This window comes from Callorhinus ursinus, unplaced genomic scaffold (assembly GCF_003265705.2).
Source record: "Callorhinus ursinus isolate GAN/ISIS: 27379988/994484 unplaced genomic scaffold, GSC_fseal_2.0 scaffold5, whole genome shotgun sequence".
NCBI classification, from domain to species: Eukaryota; Metazoa; Chordata; class Mammalia; order Carnivora; family Otariidae; genus Callorhinus; species Callorhinus ursinus.
The window spans coordinates 38,901,630-38,928,749 of NW_027397067.1; the positions used below are offsets into that span (position 1 = coordinate 38,901,630).

The window sequence follows — 27,120 nt, forward strand, 5'->3', positions numbered from 1 at the left end:
TTTTAAATCTTGGATTTTTTTTTACCATTCTAGTTGGACATACATGTGTTCAACTAATAGGGTGGGGATGGAGGGGCCGCTTTCTCTGTTGTGTGGGCCACATGTTTGAATGATAAGAGCAACAGAACTCTTCTAATGACCTTTGAGAGTTATTTTCTGCATGGTGTTTTATCCTAGACTTCAGAAGAAATGAAAGAAATCTAACAAAACACAAGTTCAGAGAATCAAAGCTCAGCAGGAGAGTATTTTCATGCTGTTGGGATGTTGGGATGGTCACTAATCAGTTCAACAGTTCCCATTATATTGCTTGTTGGGATGGTCACTAATCAGCTCAACAATTCCCATTATATTGAACAGAGAAGGAATCTGATTTAATGGGTATACCCAGATTGAGGATGCTTTCCCATGGAAGTTGTTTTAGACCTACGATATGTGGGTATAACTGATAACTGACATGACTTGAAGAAGGCACTTGGGGAAGCCAAGTCTTAAAAGTTTTTTTTTTAAGATTTTGTTTATTTATTTGACAGAGAGACACAGCGAGAACAGGAACACGAGCAGTGGGAGTGGGAGAGGGAGAAGCAGGCTTCCCGCCGAGCAGGGAGCCCAATGCGGGGCTCCATCCCAGGACACTGGGATCATGACCTGCGCTGAAGGCAGACGCCTAACGACTGAGCTCCCCAGGCGCCCCAAAAGTTTTGTTTTAAATAGGCTATTTGTGAAACCCGTTTTCTGTGTGACAAGACTTCACACAACAACCCCTTAAATGGCTCTGTCTCTTTTAGGAATGAGTTATCCCCAGTAAATTAATCTAGAAGACCTCAGAGCTCTTAACTTTCAGGCTAATGACAAGTAATTAAAGGAGCAATGGGAACTACCTTCCATTGTTAATTATTTCAGCAACGGAATCTTTCCTATTTGGAAATATTATTGGTATTTCTGTAGAAAGTTACCATTTTCAAATGTAAATATGAACTTACTATTTCCTCCTAAAGCCCTTAAAAGGCTTTGCATATGTCTTAGAATTCACGCCTTTACGTTACCTACAAGGTGCTGAGTGTTTCCTTCTACAGCCTAATCTTAGACTCTCCTCTTCCTCTGTCCCAGCCCTCGGGCCCATGATGCTTCTTCCCTCCCGTGGGCAATTGTCATGGCTTCTGTCGTGGCTGCCTCCGCTTACCCTTTAAGATAACTCCTCCCATCCTTCGGATCCCACTGCCCCTTCTGGCACAACTGTTCTTCTCTTCAGGGTCCTTAGCTCTGCTGCACATTTAACGTTCATCAGTGTGATTTATATGATTGAAGCCTGCCTTCTACCCTTGACTGAGGCTCTTAGAAAACAGGGCCCCTGTCTGCTTTGGTTCACTGCATTCTCAGTGTCTAGCCCAGGACTCAGCACATGGTAGGTGTTCAGTTAACTATGTGTGATAAGAATGAATGAAATGAAAGTATCTGATAATGATAAAACTAGTGGGTTTTGCTGACATTAAAAGGGACAGGTGAAGCCATGCAGCTTTTATTGGGACTTAATACAGTACGTTTGAAGTCAGGAAAATCCCACTTGAAACCAGGCTTAGGATCACAGACCTTAGGAAAGTACTGTTCAGTAGAAATGTATAGGAGCCACATAGGTAATTTAAATGTTTTAGTTGTCATATTTTAAAAAGCAGAAGAAGCTGCTAAAATTATTTTAATAATACATTTGATTTACCCAATATAGTCAAAATATTATTTCAACAAAGAATCTATCTAAGAATTGTCAATGATATATTTTATTTTCTTTTTGTACTAAGACTTCAAAATCTGGTGTGTATTTTACATTTCCAGCCTATCTTAAGATGGACCATCCACATCTCCAATGCCCAAGAGCTACATGTGGCTATATTAGTCCATTTAGGAACATTTTACATATAAGAGCATTGGTGGTAAAGCTTTCAGTGAAAATTGAAAATTAAATTGAAATGTTTGAATTGAAATAAGAAAAGATACTAATCATTTAATCCCAAGTGCCATGGTCAGAGACCAAGATATTTCTTTCCTTCTTTTTTTTTTTGAAGATTTTATTTATTTATTTGAGAGAGAGCCCACGAGCAAGAGAGAGTGGGGTGGGGGAGGTGCAGAGGGAGAGGGAGCAAGAACCTCAAGCAGACTCCTCATTGAGCATGGAGCCCACGCATGGGGCTCGATCCCAGGATCCTGAGACCATGACCTGAGCGGAAATCAAGAGTCAGAAGCTTAACCGACTGAGACACCCAGGTGCCCAGGAGGCCAATACATGTCTTTTTTTTTTTTTTAAGATTTTATTCATTTATTTAATAGAGAGAGAGAGACAGCGAGAAAGGGAACACAGGCAGGGGAAGTGGGAGAGGGAGAAGCAGGCTTCCCGCCAAGCAGGGAGCCTGATGTGGGGCTCGATCCCAAGACCCCAGAACCATGACCTGAGCTGAAGGCAGCTGCTTAACCAACTGAGCCACCCAGGCGCCCCGAGGCCAATACATTTCTGTCCTCCACACGTAGAAACCCTTTTTACAGTGATTCCCTTAAGATGTGACATGCTGAGCATGGGTATCTAGGAATAAGAAGGTCTTGGTGCTGCCTAGACATAGAGCATGAAGAAGTAAGTGTTGCAGGTCTTCCTTCCGTCCTTCCCTCTGAGGCATGGTAATATGGGAGGGAGCGCAGTGTGCCCGGGGTTCTATCCCCTACGCGCTTCCCTTTGCTTCCAACAGAGCAGATATCCTGGTGCTGTGCAGGCAGTTTGGGAGGCATAACCTAAGCATGAAGGATGAGAGGCTGCATCGGCTGCCCGCGAAGCTTGGTCACAGCCGGAAGTTTTTCTGCAACCCTGAGAGCTGCCTCTAGGCTCTGATTTGCCAAGTTGTATTCTTTGAGTCTTTCAAATTTGGCTTATTGCTTCCAACTTCTTTAAAGCTTCTTAACTCTAGCCGTAGTTACTCAGTATCCTCTCTCTCTCCTGCTGCCCTTTCCACTTTTGCCATTCCAGCACTTTCCACAAAGCTGTGCACAAAGTCGACCGACTTTGCATTCTTTAGCACCCATTTAGGAGGGAAATGGCTGGCACCTCACCCTTCCTCCAGGCGTCTCTCTCTCTATAGGTATGGGTAACATGAATGTGGAATCATCTTTGTAAGCAACGTACAACATATACCAGACATATAGTAATGTAAAAGAAGAAACTGCCAATTCCATTATCCTTTATGCAGAATTAACTCAATATGAGTAGTTAGATTTTAGAGCAAAAAAACTCTAGCCATTTAGTTCACATGACATGGAAAGAGGTGACGAAGAGTAAAATACCTAGACAGTGTTTGCCCTGTGCATAACTAAGGGTGCGAACGCTTTTCCTTACTGGTTAACAGTGTAAGCCAAACTGAAACTCATTAAGAAGAGGGCACTTAGGTGGCATTTGTTTTCTGAAGTTTGAAAGAGAGTAACAAGGGGGGGGCGCCTTGGGGGCACAGTTGGTTGAGCACCCAACTCTTGGTTTTGGCTTGGGTCCAGATCTTGGGGTTATGACATTGCGCCCTGCATCGGGCTCTGCGCTTAGTGTAGATGGTCTGCTTGAGATTCTCTTTTTCTCTCTTTTCCTGTGTGCCCCTCCCCCAGCGTACTCTTTCTCTCTCTCTCTCTCAAATAAATAAATAAATCTTAAAAAAAAAAAAAGAACAAGGTTCTCTCTTGTTTTGGTTGCAACTTGCCTTTAAAATGTTTCTCTTGGTAGATCAGAGATATATAAAAAGCAGCATTTCATATGCAGAGTAACAGATATTCAGAAACTGGGTAATACTTGAAAATATAGCTCAACTGTGTTATTCCAGAAACCTGAAGTTAGAGAAGTCTGGGATGGCACTGCAAATATCTGATCGCTGTTCAACCATGTTGCACAGTTACCGAGTTGGCCATCTATGAATGATGGCTTTGGATCTCAAAGATTTTTTACAAATCTGCATTTCAGCATCTGGGGGTCTTGATTGAGGACACAATGAATGTCAGTATTTTGAGAGCATTGGGGGCAGAAACTATTATATTACTGATTTTTATGCCTGAGGAATAGATACACTGGGCAGAACTGATACTTCTTGTCCAATTAGATACAATTATCTTTTGAACTAGAGCATCAACAGGGATGAGGCAAGTGCTTTGAAGTAGTTAAGCCATTTGCTTATATGGTCTATTTCATTATGTGACTTACCATTGAAGGTACACAAATAATCTTTTTTACCCATAGTTTGTCACCTTTGGAAGTAACATCCATTTAGTTCTTGACTTATTTTGACAATGACTGAAATTGTAGTTCAGTGAGTGCACAATTGTTGATGTACCTACAAAGCATCATGTAAACAAAAGATCAGTTAAATGTTAGAGAAAAGTCCAAAGGTAGTTGTAGTTTAATGTTTTAAAATAAAATTATTCAGTTAGGTTGTGATTTCTATAACAGTTTCCGTGTATTATAAGATATTTAGGAACCTTAAAATACGTTTGGCTTTATGGGTCCCATTTTGGCTCATAATCCATATGCCTTCTAATTCCCAAACTCTATGACCTTGGACAAGTCACTTGGCCTCCTTGTGCCTCAAACCCTTCCAAAGGAGTTTAGACTGTAGCTGTCCAAAGTTCCTATCTGCGAAGTTTTTTTTCAAGTACCTTTAATAGTGAAAGTGACATTTCACTTGTAAGTGAATTGAGTGAAGAGTCCCACAAAAGGGGTGCATGCCATTCATTATCCTTTGTCATGAAATAAATAAACCTTTGCATTCGGTATTCCTTTCTTTCCATAAACATACTTCACTTACTGAGCTATCTGAATGAATCCTATGATCTGCTGCTCTTTGACACTGGGCTTTCTCCAGCCTAGTGGAATGTCAGACATAATTTGTTGTTTAAAAATTCTTACGTAAAGTCGCCAGTTATTCCTAAATGATCACCGTAACAGTTTGGTATACTATGACTTGTTTTATAAGTGATTTTAGTTTCCTAATGACTTGTTTCCCATAAAAGGATTTTTTCCTCTTTATATGCTGGGGAGTGCTAGAGATGAGTTCCACTAAATATGAGAGGAACCTGTGTCTACTTTCACTCAGGTTAATGGTTTTGAGTTTCATCCATGCTGTTGCATATATCAATAGTCTGTTCTTTTTATTTGTTGCTGAGTAATATTCTGTTGTATGGATGTACCACAATTTGCTTATCTATTCACCAAGTGGGTGGATATTTCAGTTATAGTTTTTATTGTTTATGAATAAAGCTGCTGTAAATATTTACATATAGGTATTTGCATGGGCATATGTTTTCATTTCTGTTAGGTAGTTCTGGGACACATGTAAGTGTATGCGTAACTTCATAAGAAACTGTCAAACTCCTTTCAAAGTGGTTGTACTCTACTGCATCCCCACCAACAATGTCTGGCAACTCCACTTGCTTTGAGTCCATGCCAACCTTTGCTATTGATAATTGTTTACATATTTATTTTTAATTTTAGCCGTCCTACTAGATCCTGATTCACTTGCTATCTCCATAATGATATCTGAGCATCTCTGTGGTCCTGTGAAGCCCTCTTTTCTCTCCTTAGGCTGACAGTTTAGCTAAATGTTTTTACTAAGTCATGCACATTTGCTTATGTGGAATCAGGTTCTCCAACAAGTGGAGCATAGCTAGGAGTCAGGTGTTCTGAACTGCCTTTTGTCAGCAGGTTGAGTTGGTTGGGACAGGATACTAATGACTCTTCAGGATTAATAAAGTTAAGTTTACTTCACTGCAGAGACTGCTCCTATAATCCCATATAACTGCTTCATACTAGAACCCTTCCTAACAAAGAACTCCAAAGAGAGTAAGTGCTTCAGTGGAAATTTTTCATCAGCCGGAGAAAAACCCTAAGCTGCATATTCAGTTATTATTCAAACAACTCGCTAGGAAATGAGGAGAGTCAAGCTGAACAACAACAGGCTAACAGACTTTTAATTGAAATGTCACTTTCACTATTAAACAAAAAAAGCCATTTCTGTGATGTGTGATAAAAGTTGATGGTGTCCTATTTCTTTGTGTGGAATTGCTTTTCTCCCATCACTGACTTAATTTGATTGTGCCAGTTTGTCAGCTGTCATGTTTGGGTTCCCTCAGCTGCAAAATATAGATAATGGTAGTCTATGCAATTTAACAATCATGCACCAACATTTGGTCTCTTATAATCAAGATGAACTAAGAATTTTATTTCCCCCTATAACTTTGGAATAATAATGTTCAAGGCTTGCTTTCTCATCTGTCTTGTATTTTACAGGTGGCTTGTTTAATATCTTGCATTCTTGTCCTGATAGTCATCTATTCAGTAGGACCTTTGCTTTCCTGGCTGCCCATGGTACAGTAGTACTTTTTCATTATCTACTTTTTAACTTTACTTTAAATGAAATCACTGTATATTAAAATGTTTTAGAAGAGTAACCTCAATGGCCCTACATCTGAAAACCATGTGACAGAGGTAATGATTGAATGGGGGGGGTGGTGATCAGAGACCACATTTGATAGGGAAGGAATGGGAAGGGACCTTGACTGTCTTTTGTGTTTCTTTATACCCATGTGTAAAAATGGCATTGTGGAATTAGATTTATTCTGTGCTCGTTTGGAGGGTGGAACTGGGCAATTTCTGGTATAAGACACAGACTTTGGAAGAATTTTATCAGAACTTGGACTGTTAGAAAAATGTGGGTAGGGCAAGGGAGCAGGGAACAAAATAGATCTTGGCACCCTTGATATCTTTATACAAAGTGACACAGAACAGCAGTGTCCTTTTCATAAGCCTGGGGCACCAAAGTGACCCAAGTAAGATCCTGGTCTTCAGAGAGCCAGAGACCATCTCAATCCTGTCTTGTTCTAAATCTTCATTCATATAGTGAGAATCAGTCATTTCCACAGCAGGTTCTTCCAATAATCAAGTTCACTTTTCAGGAGAGTTATACATATCTTCAGGTGAAACCAGATAATTGGTGTTGAAGGCAATTATAAAGAAATACATAATATAAATATTTAATTTTTGTAACAAACTTCAGATGGCAGTGGATAATTATTTTAAAGTTAAGAGGACATTTAGCTTTATAACATGAACCCTTATAATTCATTACTTTTCTTTTTTTCTTCCTTGTATTTTACAATGGCATAAATTTTAGGTTGTGATTTTCTAGAATTGATATTATATTCTTAAAGTACAATAATAGGTTAGTTCTAAACAAAATGAATATTGCTTTAGTCTTCTAAATAGTGATGGCTTTTCTCTAGTAAGTACTTTAAAAACAAAGACATAAAAATACCTTGGTCATTTTAAATTCAGATTAAAATCTTTATCTTACCTCTTCACCAACTTATTTCCTGTTTGTAGTGTGTTCTTGCAAGTATTATTGTCGTGGGACTGAAGGGAATGCTAATACAGTTTCGGGACTTAAAAAAATATTGGAATGTGGATAAAATCGATTGGGTAAGTAGAAATTTGACCTAAAATTTCTTTCTTTGGCTTTAACATGTATTGCAAAATCAACTTTAATATTTTTATTTGCAGAAAATAGTTTTGCCACTTGAGACTAGCTACCATTTATTTTTTTCAAACTCTTAATAAAGACATTAAAATATAAAATGTCTTTATAAGAAACAGAAATGGAATTTTGTCAAATTTTGACTGATGTGTTGTTTGAGAACTTTTAATGAAATGCTAGCTAACTTGAATGGATTGGGGATTCTCAGTTTCCATTATGAATTGATCCTGGAAATGAAGCTCATCAAGGAAGTACACACTAATAGAACAAGTATGAAAAACCATCATTAATTGCTAAGAAATGTGTTGCATTAATATAGGTTGAACATATTAACAGTGACCATATTCCTTATAAATATAAAGTCTCATGAATTTAGTTTTGAAGGGGTTACATTGAGAGGAGCATTATGTTAATAGAATGTTGCCAGCAAGAGATTAAATTTTACTGAACAATGATCAAGTGTGGCTTCTACTAACAGAAATGTTTAACATACTTATTCTAGAGAAATGTATCTATGCGGAAACATCCAAAATACTTTCCCTTTCCAGTATGGGTAAAGTATTTCATAAGTACCCTCTGTTTAGCTCTATTATGACATTCACCTTATTGAAATGCAATTATCTATATATTTCCCCTCCTTCAGATTCTTTGCTCAGGATTATTTGTGTTGGTGCCTATTTTCATAATACTTCTCCCAAGGCTCAGTATTACACTACCAAAGTACAGGACTGGGTGCCATGGGGAATGCAAAGATAAATAAAGAACTATTTGTCCCCTCCAGACACTTATATTTGTGCAGGAAGCAGACATAGACACATCAACTTATTATGCAAGGCATGATACAATATGACCTGGAAGCAAAAGTACAAGCTTAGGGGAAAAAAATGGAGGCTGGAGCATTTAATTTGGACTGGGTCCATATGAAAGAGTCTGACAGCAGAGCTGAAATTTGAACTGAGACTTGAAGGAACAGTATTTGATAGGCAGGCCAAAGGGTTAAAATTAGTCAGACTCCTGGAGGATCATGACTTTTTTAAGGTACTATGTGTGAGGTAGCACATGGAAATAGAGAAATTAGAGGATGCAGACTTATTGAACAAGTTATTTGATAACCCTACGATAAAGGTATTTCTAAGGAACTCATTAATTACGTAAGAGGGAGCACCTTACCATATTGGAAGGGGAGTGATGTCAGGGAAAGCTTCTTCCAGGAAATGATGGGTAGAACATCTAATGTGAGGGTGGGAGTAGTAACAAATGGAGTTGCAAAAGTTAAGAACGAGTTGGACTTGGGAAGGTTGCTCATGTCCTATAAAGAAGACTAGACTTCATTCTGAAGGCAGTGAGACATCACCAAAAGGAGAAATAGGAATAAGATTTATGTATCAGAAGGGTCACTTGAGTAATTTGGGGAAGATGGATGAAACTCCTTTAGTGGTCAGACAAATAAGTGAGGAAGGCCTGGAACACAACTGAGACCAAGAAGTTCAAGAGGAAGAAATAGAGTTGAGAAATATTTGAGAGATTGCATTAATTTGTCCTCACCACCAATTCATCATATAAAGTGCATCAGTCTAGAACTACTTCTAAGTTTCTGGTTAGGAACGTCACTGCAGGAAGATGATGTCATTCAGTTATAGAACACAGAAGATTGTTTAAATGCATTTAGTGGTTACCTTTAGGGTTTTTTTTTTCCTTTTAAATACAGGTTCTCATTCCCAAGTTACTTATTTCAATTCATCTCTTTGTTTTCTGTATGTCATCATCAGGTTGTTTTTCAAGAAATGCTTATGTGTTTTATATTCCCTGAGGTGCTGATGGTAAAAATATCTACACCTCGGTTTGTTTTTTTTCCATACTAGAAGGAAGTTTTTGGCTGAGTCTAAAACGCTTTCCCACAGGACTTTTGGGACTTGGCACTATCTTCAGGTATTGAGGGATAAGACAGAGAAATCACAGCTCAACATGATTTTTTTTTGTTATTTTATGTGAATTAGTTTTTCTGCATGAATGTTCAGTGAAGTTCTTTCTTGCCCATGATGTTTGGTAATAACAGGAGAATATTTCCTGTGGTTGAACACCCAGCATCAAGTTTCTATGAGAGAGATGCATCCTTTTGATCTCAGAATTAAGGATTACATACAAAATTTTTCTTCTAATACATCTCTGAGTATTTTTTCAAATCTATATGTTCTTTTAATGAATTATGTATTTCTTGACTTTATTTTGTCTTTCTTTGTATCTATACATTTTCTATGATTATTTTTGGAAGCATGTGTGTGGTTTTTCTGGACTATTTACTGTATCTCTGTTATGGATTTCTAGTTGTTATTCTCTCTCTCTTTCTCGCTCTCTCTTTTTTTTTTAGCTTTAAATAGGCTTTTATCTCTATAATGTTTTTATTTCCATCCACATTCTTTTCTGTATTCTTCCAGCTTGTTTTTTTAAATCTCTTTCAGTTTTCCTATTTTAAAATATAGTTTTCCTTCTTTGAATCTTCACATCTATTTTTGAGGGTTTGTGTGTATTTGGGGGGTTATATTGCCTATTACATGTCTAAACCTATCCCCTGTCTCTGTTTTGTTATTTTGTTTCCTTCCCCATTTCTATGAATAAGTCCCTTACTGATTCTTTTATGATTATAATGCATTTTTAGTAGACCTAGTTATTTGCTGAAAAATAATGTGGGGAGGGCAAGAGGTAGGAACTGAGATGGAGCAGCCCACAGCTCTGATTTAGGTATATCATCGGAAGATTTGTCTTGTTGAAACAAAACCTCACAATCACAGGCTCTCTTGTGACCTGACACTTGCTGTCTTCTCTCCGTTCTTCATTTGCTTCATCTCTGTCAGTCTCCTTTTTAGGAAGCTAGGTTGTAAGTGAGACAACTGGCATTACATTTTACTGCTCTTCTTTCTATGGTATAAAATAGGTATCATATGGGTACATTTCCTTCTTCTCTGGTGGCCCACCATTCCCCCAAGAACTTAGAACTCTTTTTTTTTAAGATTTTATTTATTTATTTGACAGAGAGAGACAGAGCAAGAGAGGGAACAAAAGCAGGGGGAGTGGGAGAGGGAGAAGCAGGCTTCCCGCTGAGCAGGGAGCCCGCTGTGGGGCTCGATCCTAGAGCCCTGAGATCATGACCTGAGCCAAAGGCAGACGCTTAACGACTGAGCCACCCAGGCGCCCCAGAGCTTAGAACTCTTATCAGAAAATTATTATATAGATTTTTAAAAACTGTGACATTCATGAAGAAATTTGTAATTGATTGAAATTTGAGGGTAAATGTGTTGACTTCCAGTGTCCTCCTTGATATCTTACAAATGTCACAGTATTTGGCAAATCTACACCATATTTTGTAGTTAGGAGTTGCGACCATGTTCTTGTTTCATTGAATCTGGGTTTTCCTCCCTATATATTCATTTTTTATATTGTTTTGGATGGATTTCAATAGAAGGTAGTAGAGTAAAAGTGCCTTTAATATCCTATCTAAATCTATACTTAAAAAGGTAATCCTAGCAGCAATATAGCAAATAGCTTACAGTGCTGATAACAAAAGCAGGTAATTAAATAGGAGGCTGTCAGAATAGTCTAGGCAAGCCATAGTAAAGTGTGAACTAGGGCATTCTCAATGAATTGAGAAGGGGGTATGGTTCGAGATGTTTTTTAAATTAATAGTTGATAGGAAATGATTGGACAAGTAGATGAAAAAAGAGAAATAGTAAATATAATTCCACGGTTTCTGATTGTAGTGTCTTGAAGAATATTAGTGTTAAAACTGAAAGAGAACATTGAAGGAAGGGGAGATTTTGGGGTGAAGTTAATGAGTTTGCATTTGAGTTTGAAGATATTGGTAGACAGTTTGAAAAATGGTTTAATAGCTCAGACTTGGTAGTATCCTATATAGAGATGATAGTTGAAAATTTGGAGTAAATAGTATGGTGTGGGCAAAAAGTATGGTTGAGAAAGATGACATGGATCTAACAGATGAATGATGGTTGAATGAGGCGCTGGGTTTAGCTTGACAAAGCCTCCTAAGGTTGAAGTGGACAGGTCTTTCTTAGTTGCTAAGGAATTCAACAGTGAGAAGCCATGGATGATTGGGATACAATCTGGGCATAGCATTTATAGTGAGAATATTGCACAGACTTTTTTGGATATAGGTTATATTACCCAGTAGACAGAATATGTCCAGATTACTCAATAGATAGAATATACCTAAAATATCGTGGAAGTGAAGTTACCAAAGATGTGTATATATGTAAAATAATTTGAAGGTTGAAAGTTTAAAAAAATCATATAAGCGGTCATCACATGAAAAGTTAGAAATTTTTATTTCTTTAAATTGTTTATAGTTTAATAATGATTTCACTTTGAGCTGTAGATCAAAACCCTGTCTGAGGTAATGAGGAAATAGGAATCCAAAATGGAGACCATGGGCTCAGAGCTGAGTTTGAGTAACTGAACAGTGGGAAGAGAGTTCACATCTTTAGAAATATAATAATGTATATCAATCACCAGAACAGATCAGGAAGAGGTGAAGTGATTGAGTAGCTGCTCAAATGTGTAGGGGTTTATGTGTTTATGTATTTCCTACTTGAGGTCAGCTTTGGGGTTAGCTTGTGTTTAGGGGCTGTGAGTGCTAATAGAGGAGGGATCAAGTGGGGACACATAATGAAAAAAATAGGAGCCTGGGAGTTAACAAATTCCTTATAACTGTGACAACCAACATTTGGATCTTTAATAGAAATTGTTACAGAATAGTGTTGGGACTTACTCTAACCAATGGAACTGTTTACTGGCTATGTTGTTAATTTACACTTGATATTTTTTTCAAAGCTATAAATGTAGCCCCAGGAAATAACTAAGCATTGTGAACCCAACTTACAATAGATGATGTTGTGGGAGAGTAAATATGCTTTAAAAATAGAACCAGATGGTACCAAAATTTTTGGTTGCTCTGATGAATCATGGCCTCTGGGCTCTGTGGTTTTTTTTAAATGGCAGGAACCAGGATCCTCAATTCCCTATGCTATATTGAATCATGGAGGTTGGCCATGAGGAATTGGACTTATAAAGCTTTTGGTGAAGTCTTATTCTGCCACACCTGGGCGGGTTCAGTCAGCATTAAGGGATGAGTAAGAAACAAAGCAATCATGGCAAGTTGAAGTAATGATCAAAAACTTGCAGCCTTATTTTATATGTGATGGAGCATAATGTCATACATTAGGGAGGAAAAATTACACCATATACATATAAAAGACTCAAATAATTGTCTTTTTGCCTGAATAGAGGAAAAACATCTGAGTGTCTAACCTATGAGATGACAGGCTGAGGATGATGTCATAGTAAGTCCTAACTTAGCATTACGTTTCTTGGTGATAGATCTGAACATGAGAACACTTAAAATATATTTTCTCTTTTTACTCCAGAATGTTTGTTTCTTCTATATCAAAAGGAATTTTATAGATAAAAATTCCTCCATTTACTTCCAAGGGCTTAGCTTTTCAAAATAGCCCATCATGAAGAACCACTGAAGCTCCATTTAGATAAATAATACAAAGGAGAAGCATTTTGAGTAAAAAATGCGATTTAGAAACATTTGCTTCAAACTTCTCACCCCACCCCACAAAAATCTGTGCTATCTTCAGATTATAGGGAAGTTTCTAACTTTTTCATTTGCATCTGAAATTGAATTAGTTTGTTGAAGATGTTTTAAAAGTTCTAATATAGCCATCTGGACAGAAAGAAATCAACTGAGAATTGTATGCATAGGTAAAGTGATGCAAATAATTTGGAGAAAAGAGAGAGCTTGAACATTTTGTTGGTCTACTATTTGATAAATGCAGGATACTGTGTTTAGAAAATATCACCTTCTGTATTTCACAAATTATTTTGTTTTTAAAGATTTTTTTTTGCCAACAATAAACTTAGAAATGTCAACTATAATACAATATTTTGTGATAGATTGTCATTTCAGGTGGGTGGACAAAACTGTAATAATGTTGGAATCCCAGCTAAAGGAGAAAAATAATTTTCTTGCCATCTTTTGAAATATTCCCAAGACCTAAGTTGGCCCAGATTGTTCAGCTTTCACAATTTCATAAGAAGTCGCCCCTTGCAAATAAAATTATAACAATCTCTATAGTGGCTGATCTAAAAGTGGCATTGGTAGTGTTAGATTCAGTCATTTTAACCATTAACTATTTATAGATCTGAAAGGAAGTGTTGTTGGAGATTGAACTAAGGGCTGGCAATTTCTAGAAATGAAAGAAGGTGCCTTTTCCCCACCTTTGCTGCTGGGAGTCCAGTGGGACCAGGATTTGTTTCTCTGTTCCCGGGCTTCTGTTCACCACTTTAAAAATAATCTATTCTTGCTGAGAGATTTGGTCACAGGAATGTGAATATGGTTGTGAGGAATTTGGCGATCATGAGAAAGATGAGAATTACCAAAGGGCTCGCATCTTCTATTTCCTCTTTCTCTTTCAGGGCATCTGGATCAGTACATATATATTTACGATATGCTTTGCTGCCAACGTGGGGTTGCTGTTCGGTGTGGTCTGTACCTTAGCTATCGTAATCGGTCGCTTCCCGAGGTAAGATCTTACTTAAATGCTGTCTATTTTGACACAACAGCAAAGTAAATGGAATCACCAGTTACTTTTATTTCTGTGGAATATTTAGTGCAACACTCATGTTTTAGTTGGTATCAGAGAATTAGAGATGAAAAGAAAACGTTTATCTACATACGATATATAACTATATACATATATATATAAAACAATATAATAATATTGGTCTTAATGAAGAAAAATATCTTGTCCACACTATAAAGTAGAATATATAAAATCTATCAAAGTAAATAAATTAACCCATAGCCATACACTGTGTCACGGAGTTGTTTTTTTTTTAAATCAGTGAAGGGGATATATTATCCAATGGCTACATAGAATCTAATCATTTAGAAATTTAAATAACTTCAGTAAATTTAATTTTTTAGAAGATAGATTTATATATATGTATATATATATAAAAATTTCTTCTAGATAATTTATTGAAGAACTCTAGATAATTAATTGAAGATTTCTGCTGAACATCTGTAAACCATTCCCCTATTTTGACCAGTTATTTTTCTACTTTCTGAGTGTTCATCATCTGATAATGCTTCTACTCATTTCTCATTCTTCCCTTGAAATTCTTTGTGAAATAATATACTTCAAAAAATTTTAAGTTTTACTTCTATAGAGTCTATAAAGAGATTTCTGTAGAAATCTATCTGTGTAGATTCATCAGTATCTGGTCCTATCTTGCCATTGATACCCTCTTTACTTCTTTTTCCCCTAAAACAAGATTTTCCCAAACACTATACACTCTCATAACTCTTTTGGTCAATCTACCTCTTGTGGCTTGGACATATGGGGCTCTGGGAACCCAGATGAGGTAAAATGTATTTATTAATCTCTACTTAGATGTCTCCAGTGTTACTTTCTATTCCCAAGGATCCCAGAGAAATACAGATTTACCAATGTTTTGTGAACAAATGGGATGTAGGATTTTAACCATTACAGATAAGTTCTAATTGTTAAGATAAAATGACATCCTTATTACATTTTCATTGTTAATGTAGTGATTAGGAAATGCCATTTTATTTTTTATCTGACTGAATTCTAGGGCAAAGACTCTGAGTATAAAAAACATGAAAGAAATGGAATTGAAAGTGAAGACAGAAACGGATGGCGTAAGTTTAGTTTTCTTTTCCTTTGTGTAATTATTAACAATTTTTGTAGTTCAGATAGTTTTAAGGTATCATAAGTATGATTTTAAATTCATTATAATTTTATTTTTAATAGACATGAACTTTCAGTGGTATATTTTTTTTATAATTTTTTTATTTCAGTGGTATATGTGACCACCATACATGTGGCAGTTGACATGCAACATATCAACAGAACAACAACAAAAATCTTGTATTAGCATTCAGCTAAGATGATAGCACAGTTCACAGAACTACAGTTCACAGTGGAATCATGGTTCAGATTAGTTCAGGCATTTGGAAACCTCTTTTCCATTCGCTAAGTTGCATAAAATAGTCAAACTAGACCAATAGTCTATTCTGAATTAAATGATGGAAGAAGATAGGAAATAGAGAAGGGAATAAAGCAAGGTTGGATCATGGTATTGCTTTTATTTATTTAACACAATTAGATTGTATTATTAGCAGAAGTTAATTAAGTCCAATGGTTATGGAATGCCAATAGGATTGGTTTCTTGCGCAATGGACATCTTTTTTAAGGAAACAGCTTATGGAAATTGTCTTGCCCTGTTCATGCTTGGGCAGGCCAATTGTGTTTGAGTTCTAGTTTCTTATTCTGAAGGATGACCAAAACAAGTTTAAAGTGAGGCGAAAAAAATGTTGACTTAAATATTTTGCCAATTTAAAAAAATTGCCCTCACTTTGAACCTGCTTTGTAAATGTTTGGCTAACTGTTTTTTTTTTTCCTCTATCATATTTACTTGTTTCAGTACCTCATGATTGCCTTCAGAACAAAGAGAACCTGCCTCCCACCAGAAGGACCAATTGTCAGGGTATTTCTGGGTAGATTGGAAGTAGGAAGTAGCACCAGGAGTCCTTCTGTGACACGCAGGGAAATGGCGCACATGTTTACACATGCACATGCACGCGCACGTGTGCGTGTGTGTGTGTGTTTAAATTGAATAATTAGCATACACCATTGTATTAGCTTCAAGTATACAACATAGTGATCAGTATTTATATACATTATGGCTTGTGTTTTTAATAAGTGAGAAAAAGTTTGCTTCATAGAGAGCTACTAGAGTCAGAGCCCTAAGAGTGTCCCAGGCTCAAGATTTCCACTAGTGATGCCTTTCTTTTCTTTCTTTAAATTTTCCTTGAGAATTTAGTGCTCACACAAAGTCCCAGCCTGGCTCTTGGGCCCCTAGAAGCCTCTGTGTATCCAACCTACACATACAGCTATGCACATTACCCTTGGCATTTGTGGCTTGGAAACAGAATTCCAGTTTGACCATTTTTCAGCTTAAAGATTATTCAGAAGAATAAATTCTATCATCCATTCCTTCTTTTCAGGCTAAATATATGGGCAAGTGAATGAGGGGATTTGTAGGAAGATAAAAATGCCAAAATTCACCCATGTTTTTAAACACTAGTTCCAGTGTAGTTACATAACTGAATTAATAACTATGTCACATGGAAATGTTAATTTTCTTAGAACTTTACACTTCATTAATTATTTAATGTTTTGTATTAAAAATAAGAGGGAAAGAAAGCTCAGAGCAAGATTTGAATGTGAGTTGTTAGGTGGAGTTTTTAGCCAACTTCAAGTAAGGCAGTGGTCCACCACTCCCCTCCTCCGTTCATGCTCTCCCACCTTCTTCACATGAAACATACATCCTCGACCTGGGAGACCTGTTTTGGGGTGAATTCAACCCCATTGAGAATTTCTTTTCTGACACAATTTGAATCTTTATTCCTAGACAAATACTTGTTTTTTAAAAAAGTTAAAACAACATATTGGCCCAATCATGTGGTATGATTGGTGGGTTGATCTTAGATGTGGGGCTTTTTTTTTCCTAAAGATATTATTTATTCATTTGACAGAGAGAGAGAGAGAGAGAGAGAGAGAGAGAGCGAACAAGCAGGGGAAGCACCAGAGGTAGGGCGAGAAGCAGGCTCTCCGCTGAGCAGGGAACCCAGTGTGGGTCTCGATCCTCATGACCTGAGCTGAAGGCAGATGCTTAACGACTGAGCTACTCAGGTGCTCCTGATGTGGAGGCTTTGTGATAACTAAATATAACAGACCCAAGAATTGTTTTATTTTTGGCTTGTAAGAGATTTACACTTTTTAAAAAAGTTTTTAATTCCAGTGAGTTAACTACAGTGTTATATTAGTTTCAGGTGTACAATATAGTGATTCATCAATTCCATACATCACCTGGTGCTCATCACAAGTGCTCTCCTTAATCCCTATCACCTATTTAATCCACCCCCACCCTCCTCCCTTCTGATAACCATCAGTTTCTTCTCTATAATTAAGAGTCTGTTTCTTGATTTGTCTTTCTCTGTAAGAGGTTTACTCTTGATTAAAAGTTAATTTGATAACGTAAGGTTTTTGTTTTCTGGAACTGTTTATTTGTAGCAAATCTCACTTTCTAGAGAAAGTTGTGTAGCCATAGAAATGTTTTGAGATTATGTAGTTTTAAAAAAAATGTACCCACGTTGGGGCACCCGGGTGGCTCAGTCATTAAGCGTCTGCCTTTGGCTCAGGTCATGATCCCAGGGTCCTGGCATCGAGTGCTGCATCGGGCTCCCTGCTCAGCGGGGAGCCTACTTCTCCCTCTCCCACTCCCCCTGCTTGTGTTCCCTCTCTCACTGTGTCTCTCTCTGTCAAATAAATAAATGAAATCTTAAAAAAAAGGAAGTGGAAGTCATATAGCCTGTTGATAACCACGCTTTAAAAAAATATGTACCTACTTTAAAAGATGAGGAAGCTGAGAGTAATACCTAATATTTTCTTTCTTTTATCTTCCTTTCTCTGCCTGTATGCTTCACTATTCCCTGGATTTCCTCTTCTATGCAAGTACTAAAGCCTGAAGGAGTATTGCTTTATTTAGTTGGTAAGGAGTTATTTCCTAGAACTTACTATCTTCTCCATTTCTAGGTCAGCCCCTGCCCCAAAGGTCATGGAGAACATGATTTCAGTTGCATACCACCAATTGGTGCCAGGAAGACCTGGGCAATGGCCAAAGCAGGCTCCTTTTGTTTGGAAGCTTTTTCTTCTCCCTTCCTGCATCTCTTACCTACATCCTGGCAATCCGGTGTAACCTAGGCCTGCCCAGAGTGAAACCACATTCCCCATGCTACCTCTTGGTTTCTTTCTCCTAATTAGGACTATCAGTCACTTGTAAGGTTATAATTCCAGCCAAAAGAAAGCTATGTCATTATGAGGTAAATGACTGAGAGTTGACCCTTTAGGACATTTTCATTAAAAAATGCTGATGGTCAAGTGAATGAATTTTTGATTTCTAGATTGTATGGAAGACATACTTTTGGGAGGAGAGGGCTTCCTGGTACTCTCTGGATATCCTAAGATGTTGCCATCCCCAAATCAGAAGGAGTAAGGGCCATTTTCTGAAAAGATGCAGGCTCGTCTCCTAGTTATTAATGTTTTTTAGTAACGAGGAAGTACATATTTTCCTAAGAAGCATGATAGTATGTTAGGTTCTCCAAATAAGTTTTAATAACGACAACCTTGGCTAAAACATTGTTTCCATCATTGAGTGACATTTGTATTTGTAAGATTTAGACTCTTTGGATAGAGTTATCCTCCTTTATTTCATTCAGAACTCTGAATTTATTCCTATTCTCCTCCAAAAGGAAACCCTGCAGCAGGTGAAAATTATCTCAATAAATAACCCACTTGTTTTCCTGAATGCAAAGAAGTTTCATACTGATCTAATGAACATAATCCAAAAAGAAAATGTGAGCAACCAGCTACTGGATGATATCAGCAAGGTAGGATCAGCTAGTTCATGATTACAATAATGTACTACAAATAACCTTATATCGTGGTACTAAGATACGAATCATGAAATATAATACATTATTAGAGTGCTTGGAAACCTCTCCTTCAGCAAAGCCTTCTATTGTATTATACTTTTCATTTGGTTCTTGTAGTTATTTTTTAGGTAATCACTCCCATTCATTTGTTCATTCACTCAGCATATATCTAGTGGACATGTGTACTAGATACTATAACCCTGAGAAGAATAAATAAGACAAATCATTTAGCTTAAAGGACCTTTTTACGAAGAGAAAAGAGTCCGATCCAAATCTAAAAGAGATAGAATATGATAAATGACTTCAGAGAAGCATAAACTCTTGCCATCATTATAACATTATTATAAAAAACTAGCCTTCTTTATCTCCACAAGTTATCTTCATTAACAGAGATATCAACTGTGCATCATGTTGATTGTATGTAAATAAGCTATCTGTGATTATTTGAATCCTTAAGCCCTTAAGCATGAACTTTGGAGCTAAGCTGCCTGGGTTTGCCATTGATGAGCTGTGGGAACTTAACTGAGTTATTAAACCTTTTGTGATTCAGTTTCCTGGTCTATAATCAGGATGATTAAATGAGTTAATATATGCAAGGATACTTGCAAGAATACTGTCTGGCCTACTCAATACTATAAAATCTTGACTAATAGTTTGAGCACAAGTAGTAACGTCTCCATGAAGCTTTCCATGACTACTTCAGATTACAATTCAGAGCGTGTATTATCCCCACTCAGGTACATAGGAAGTATTGACTCTCCCATTTCTAGCATCTCAGGAGCTGTCCAGTAACACATTCCTGTTCCTTGCAGCTTTATGCTTCTACCTCTGGGCCTCATACTAATCGACACCATAGAGGCCATAAACACAGGATCAGATATATTATTTGCTGGGCTCAGTGCAAAATGAAAAGGTGAGGTCCCTTGTTTAACAATTATTGAGAATTTCAAGATGGCATTAGCAGAGCATTAAACCACGTAGGGGATCCTTCTAAGCATGGGACTCTGTATGACCACACAGGTTGCAAGCCTACAAAACTGACCCAGCCTGTATATCTCCAGCCCTGTGTTTTCCTCTCACTGTACTTTTTAGAATGTCACTTTCAGCAGATTATTAGGAACCCCACCTGTAATTTTGGGTTGAGAAGAACTTGCACTCATGCCAAAGATGGACATCATTCCTAGTTGTTCAAGTTGAATACAAGGCCTCTTTCTTTTACAAAGCCATGCTTACTTTATAGCAGTGTTTAGCTCTATTATGAGATAGGCAGGTTCTTGTGGCTGATGTAAGCTCACAACCACCACACACAGTAATATTGTGGGAAAATTTGTCCACAGTTCCAAATAATCTAATTAACTCATAAGAAACTTGCAGTCTTATTTTACCAAAATGTAAATTTGCTTCTTGAAATGATAATGCTTCTTTGTAGGTTTTATCATGTCTAGTAGAGTATCTAACATGAATATTCTTATAACCAGTTGTTTATTGATAGTTGATATTATTTTCCTTAGAATATTTTCCTGTAAGACTAAGGTTGTTCCAACGTGTTTTCAGAAATTGAAAATTGGCGTATCTTAGAGCATATCAAGTCAGAAATAAACTTCATTAATGCAGCCTTCTGGGAGGAGGTTCCATATATATGATTTCACCTACTTGAGACTTAAGAAATTTGAGTCTAATAGTCAAGTAGAGTTCATTGAATCTAGGTTATTGGTACATAATGACATCCAAAGGGATTCTTTAACTCAGAACTCTATGGTGGCGAGAAGGGATTTCTTGAGAGTATGTTTCACTATAATGAGAATAATGCAAATATTGTATGTATTTACAGACTGTGAGTTTTAAAGGATACACTAAGGATTCACATGGTAATCTGGAAGCTCTGCTGTCTGAGGAATCAGAGATAAACCTTTATTCAGAATGGTTAAATGGATGGTCTTGAGTAGCATGGTTACTCTTTGGGACATCTCATCTTATTCTTATCATACACTGTGTCTGGGATATCTACTTCCTGTTTTAAGACCCGTGCTTGTTCCAATTTCAGTTTTAGAATAAGGAGTCTACATCAGTTAATTTCTGCCACAGCTTTACCTACTTTCACTGAACTCTGCACAGTGGTCCACAGTTCTGTCTTAAACTGGGGTGCTCTACTGGGGCCTTGGTCTTCTCTCCCAGCTGCATTTTCAGCAGATGGCCATGATGGACGGGCATTTAAAACAACCTAGGGCAAGAAGAATCACACTGTATTCAAAACACAAACTGATAAAGGACTTCCTGTTTTGTTATACTGTGACAGTATATTTCCTACATGTCATCATTAAATATCTTCCTGAATGTAGAAACTTAGGAGGATCTCAGGGTGCTAGTGTTTATTGAATTCATGTTCATTATTATATAGGTTATATATAGATACTCATATCATAATCACCATTTTGTGAATTCACTTTGCAAAGGAAGTTTCAATCTGCTGTTTATCCAAAATTTTCTTTTGCTCAGACCAGGTATTTTTTTAAATAGACTTTAGTTTTTGGAACAGTTTTAGACATACAAAAAAAAAATGAAAAGTGTTAGTACAGAGAGTTCCTATACACCCTTGCACCATACAGTTTTTGCTGTTATTAACATCTTGGGTTAGTGTGACATATTTGTTACAATCAGTGCTACATTATCATTAACTAAAGTTCATGCTTTATTCAGATTTCTTTAGTTTTACTGAGTGCCCTTTTTCTGTTCCAGGATTCCATCCAGGATGTCACATTATATTTAGTTGTCCTGTCTCCTTAGATTCTGCTTCACTGTGACGGTGTCCCAGACTTTTCTTTTTCATTGACCTTGACAGTTTTGAGTAGTATTGGTCAGGTATTTTGTGGAATATCCTTCTATTGGAATTTATCATGGTAAGATAAGGGTGTAGCAGTCCACAGGTAAAGAGTGTGGAGTTGTGCTTCACCTACTTGAGGGTGGAGTATCTACATAAATTATTGCACAGATTTCAGACAAGATTAAAGATAAGAGGAGGGAAAAGAAACTCACATTCATTGAAGGTCTCTCAAGGACGAGTCCCTTTAATTAGGCTAACTTAACCATCACCAGCCCCACGATGTAAGTGGTATTACCTGAATGCTACAAAAAAGGAAGATTGAGACTTAGAAATGTGAAATTACCTGGTGGAGATATAGCTGATAACGGTCAGAGCCGGAATTAAAGTATATAAGCTGCACCGTTGGGTATCTGGAAGAGAAGATAGATGTTCTCTAGTCAGCCTTTAAGATGAAACTGCTGTGATGTCTTGGAGAAGTGGTATAATGTAGTGCTTGGGAGCATGAGGTTCTGAATGGAAAAGCATGAGCTTTGGTTTTAGCCGAGGTTCTTACTAGCTTTGTGACTTTGGTGAAGTTATTTAACCTTTCCAATCTTTAGCTCCCTCTTATGGAAAGCGAGATTAGTAAATTCATAGGATTTTTCTGAATCAAATAATTAACGTAGAGTCCTTGGTATATAGCAAGTAGTCAAAAATATCAATTACTATGATCATCATCAACATTTGAGAAGTCGATAGCATGTGATCTCGTTAGAGGCATCAATTATTGTCAATTTCAAAGAACTTTAATTGTAGGATGCAGAGTTATTTTCATTTTCTAGCATTTCCATAAATCGGGACTGTTTCCCAGGCATTTTCATGGAGCCGCAGGTGAACAGTTCACTTTCATATAATATGAAATGTATGGTCAATGACTCTCTCTCAGAGAATGTTGTGTTAATGAGGTTAATTTCTGATTGGATACACTACATGAAAACGGATGCAAATGTTTAATTCCTGATCAAAAGTCAAAACAAACTTAGCCTTGCAGAAAATGTTCTGAACAAGATAGTCTGACTTGGGAATGTATGTTATTTACTGAGCTACTTAGAACCAATGGTCATTTTATTATTTCAATGTGTTGTATTTATCATTCTGAGAAAAAAAGACTAGTGAAAAATAATATTTCGAGCCTAATTTTTTTATTATTTATGGAGAAAAGAAAGATGTGCTGTTTCCAAGAACAGAAGTGAATTTTTTTGTTATTCTTCTTTATATTCATTTTCATTTCAGTGTGAACAAAACATGTTGCTGAATTCTCTCTCCAATGGCAACTGCAATGGTGAGTTAGCTTAAAAAAAATCTAAGTGTCCTGACTGAATATGGACCAGAGAATAAGTCTTCTTTCCTCTTCCTGCCATTCTGCCCTTCCCCCCGCTGTCCTCCTTCCCCTTTCCCTGTTCTGCCCTTCCCCCCCCCAGTTCTACTTCTCTCTCCCTCATTCCTCCTGGTCCTCCCCTTTCCTCTTTTCCTTCTTCCCTTCTTCCTCCTCCTTCTATCTCACCTCCTGCTCCTTTTTAGAAGCGAGTTTAAGTAAAAGGTATAGACTTGCACAGGATGAAGTGTAAACTTTATTACAGGGTATTAAAAATACTTGCAATTAAAAAAATACTTGCAACACTGAAGTAAATGGTATTTATAAATGAATGGAAGGAAACTACAATGTCCACTGGTTAGAATACTCAATATTGAAAAGGTGTCAGTTTTATTTATGTTGAATTGATTTATAAATATAAATTTAATCCCTATTAAAATTCCAATAGGACATTTGAATGGCAATTGACAAGCTTATTCTAAATTTGGTATAGCAATTCAAAAGGCCAGGAATAGGACAAGACACTCAAAATATGTGAACAAGGGGGAGAGAATATTTTCTTAACTGTCAAGATATATTATAATGCTCTCATAATCAATGCAGTATGGTATTGGTTCCAAGATAAATGAACATATCAACAGGACAAAGTAGGGGGCCCAGAAGGGGAGAAAAATTTCGCACACATTGGTGTTTGATTTGTGACAAAACTGACACTGCTGAGCAGGGAGGAAAGGACAGGCTTCCTGAGGATGTGACAATCATGTGTCTACAGCGAAGGAAATTACTCATTGTAATTCACACACCGTACCACCAAATCAGGACCGGCTGAATCAAAATCCTAAGCGTGGTAAACAAAATAAAAATTTAGAAGAGGATATAGGAGAAAATGCACAAGAGATGCAAAGCATTAAGCATAAAGAAAATTATCATTAGACTTTACTAGATCGTTTTTAAGAGTTTTTGTTTAATGAAAGCCACCATAGTAAAGCATGAGAAGATAAGCCACAGTGGAGGAAGATAGAACATATAATGTGGAGAAAGGACTGTACTCCTTTACAAATCCACGAATAAAAAAAGGCAGATGAGCCAATAGAAATGGGTAAAAGACATGAGCAGGCATTTTCAAATTTGCCAGTAAACATGTGAGAATATGCTTGACTATTACAGTAGTTACTGGAGCAATGCAAATTAAATATAAATATATAGAGAGTGGACTTAATTTACATTGCTCCAGTAATATGTATGTACATATGTAATTGGTAAAGATTTGGAAGTCTGACAATGCCAAAGGTTAGTGAGAATGTAGGACAAGAAGTCTCCTACGATGCTGGTGGGGGTGTAAAATGTTATAACTACCCTGGAAAATGGTTTGGCAAAATTGTATAAAGTTAAAGATATACATCCCTATTAGCAACAATTCCACATCTACTTATGCAACCTGCAGAAATGAGAGTCTGTGTACAACAAATTACACAAAGAAGACTATTCACAACAGTTAGTTAGGAATAGAGGCACAACTCGGGTCCCTGTTGTGGCAGGGCAGGCATACAGGAAGGGATGCTCAAAGCTGGGAGAGGAGAGCCTGGTCTGGAAGCAGTCTGCAGGGAGACAAGCACCTTACTCCCTCTGCTGTGGTCACAAGGTTATGAAAATGGAGGGAGAGGATGAACTTGAAAGAGATTTCAGCATGTCAGGAACACAGTCGGCACTATTTGAGTGTTGGAGGAGGGGAGAGGGAAAAACAATGATTCTGAAGCTCTGAACCTCTCACACTGGGATGATGAGACCTGGGGGGGAGTGGAAAGGGAAGATAAGTTGACTTCGGAGGGTGGTGTACCTAAGATGCTGAGAGGTCATCCAAGAGACGTCCAGCGGGTTTGGGGAGAACACGGAATAGATCTGGAAGTAACTAAATCAAAGGGAGACATAGCTGAGCAAGGGATTGGGAAACAGATAAGAGAATGAAAAAATCCACCCCCCCAATAATTTTCACAGAAGGGGAAGATTTGTAGTTGAGCACGATTGAATAATCAAAATCTATGAAACAAACTATATAAATGATAAGATGGCAGTCATCATATTTATCTGAATGAAAACAAAAATTGCTCAAATATGAAATCTTCCATTATCATTCCATTTGGGGAGGTCGTATCCCCAAAACATTGTAGTCCTGTTATGCCATTCCCAAGAGGCCCTCCTGCACACATGTCTCTTAGGGTTCTGGTTTGCCAGCTGAACTCCACTCCTTCTCACCTGCTAAACTTCTACTCATCCTCCAGACGTCCACTCACGTATTCTGTTTTTCTCTTCATTCCTGCATTTATTGTTTCATGACCTGTTCCCTCAGCAAATGTTTCTTGTATTTACTGAACATCTACTTAGTCCTGGGCACCATGACAGGTACTGCATGTTCAAAGCTGAAGAAAGCAGGCATGATCCCTGCTATCACGGATCCTAAAACTTGTCTAAAACAAGTTCCCTGCCCTCACCACCAATCCTCACTCCCCACACCAGCAACCCAGGTATATTGGTTTCCCATTGCTACTGTAACAAATTACCACAGACTTAGTGGCTTAAAGCAACACACATATATTATCTTACAGTTTCAGAGGACAGAGGCTGAAATGAATCCTACAGGAGAAAATCAAAGTTTTGGCAGGGTTATATTCTTCCTGGAGGCTCTAGACGAAAATCCATTTATCTCCTTGCTCTTCCCAACTTTTAGAAGCCATCTGCATTCTGTGACTCTCGGCCTCTTCCTCCTTCTTCAAACCAGCAGCATGGTGGCATCATCAGATTTCTCTTTGACTTCTTCTACCACCACATCTTCTCTGATTCCCACCCTCCCACCTTCCTCTCATAAGGACCCTTGTGATTACATCAGAACCCCCACCCCCGCCAGATAATCTAGGATAACATCCCTATCTTAAGTTCTTAACTTAATCAAGTCCACAGAATTCTTTTTTGCCATTTACAGACCTACTTACAGGTCTGGGGATTAAGATGTCCATTATGGACAAAGATGTCCATCTTTGGTGGCCATTATTCTGTCCCCCACACCAGGTCACTCCTATATCTCCTTAGCACTTTGTGCATAATTTTTCCAGCCTTCAGAATATTTCAAACTACTAGTTCAATCAGCTGGTTTCCTGGCTTGGTTGTGAGTCTGTGGAGGGCAGAGAACTTCATCTCTCTTGTTTACCATTCTACTGGCCTTACTTAACACAGCACCCAGAGCCCCGAATATGTCTATACTGACTGACTGCTTGAATGAATGAACACATGAGATGCTTGGTAATATGTGCACATGTTTTCCAAAGAGAATGTTGTGGTTTGTTCTAAATATTTCATAGCTCCTTGTTTTCTTGAGAAATTAGAGGTGCAAATCTGCTTCTCAATAGTTAATTGGTATCAACAGAAAATCCCTTCTCAAAAAATTATGAGTGACTCACAGACTGTCAAGAACCTTTTGAAGTATATGAAAAGCACTCTTAAATTATGCAACTATGAATACTTTTTAATTAAAGGAGTTAATGAATATTCTACAGGAAAGAACTGGCTTCCACAGTCTGGAGTTAATTGCCCACCCACACCTGATGGTTAATTTCTTTCTGAAATGTTGTTTTTTGTAGATAAAGCCCATCGTTTACCACATCCCACATGGGTATAGATTAGTTGTCTCCTTTGCACATGCTCCAAGCTTACCTCATTTTGCTTAAGGCAGGATATCAGCTGTGAATTCACTTTACTCTTTTCTACGATGATGTGATTTTTATTGCACTGGTTGATTTACTTAGAAGCTTAGAAC

At 37.4% G+C, this 27,120-nt stretch overlaps 1 protein-coding gene across 1 annotated transcript in view; it reads left to right on the forward strand.

Moving 5' to 3' along the window:
• The window catches only part of SLC26A7 (solute carrier family 26 member 7), a 106,605-nt gene that overhangs the window by 72,400 nt on the left and 7,085 nt on the right, over nt 1-27,120 (forward strand). The window contains exons 9-14 of the mRNA XM_025871488.2: nt 6,296-6,373; nt 7,388-7,483; nt 14,031-14,137; nt 15,213-15,279; nt 18,955-19,092; nt 23,231-23,279. Coding sequence (XP_025727273.1) covers nt 6,296-6,373; nt 7,388-7,483; nt 14,031-14,137; nt 15,213-15,279; nt 18,955-19,092; nt 23,231-23,279 — 535 coding nt within the window. The remainder of the gene's footprint in view (nt 1-6,295; nt 6,374-7,387; nt 7,484-14,030; nt 14,138-15,212; nt 15,280-18,954; nt 19,093-23,230; nt 23,280-27,120) is intronic.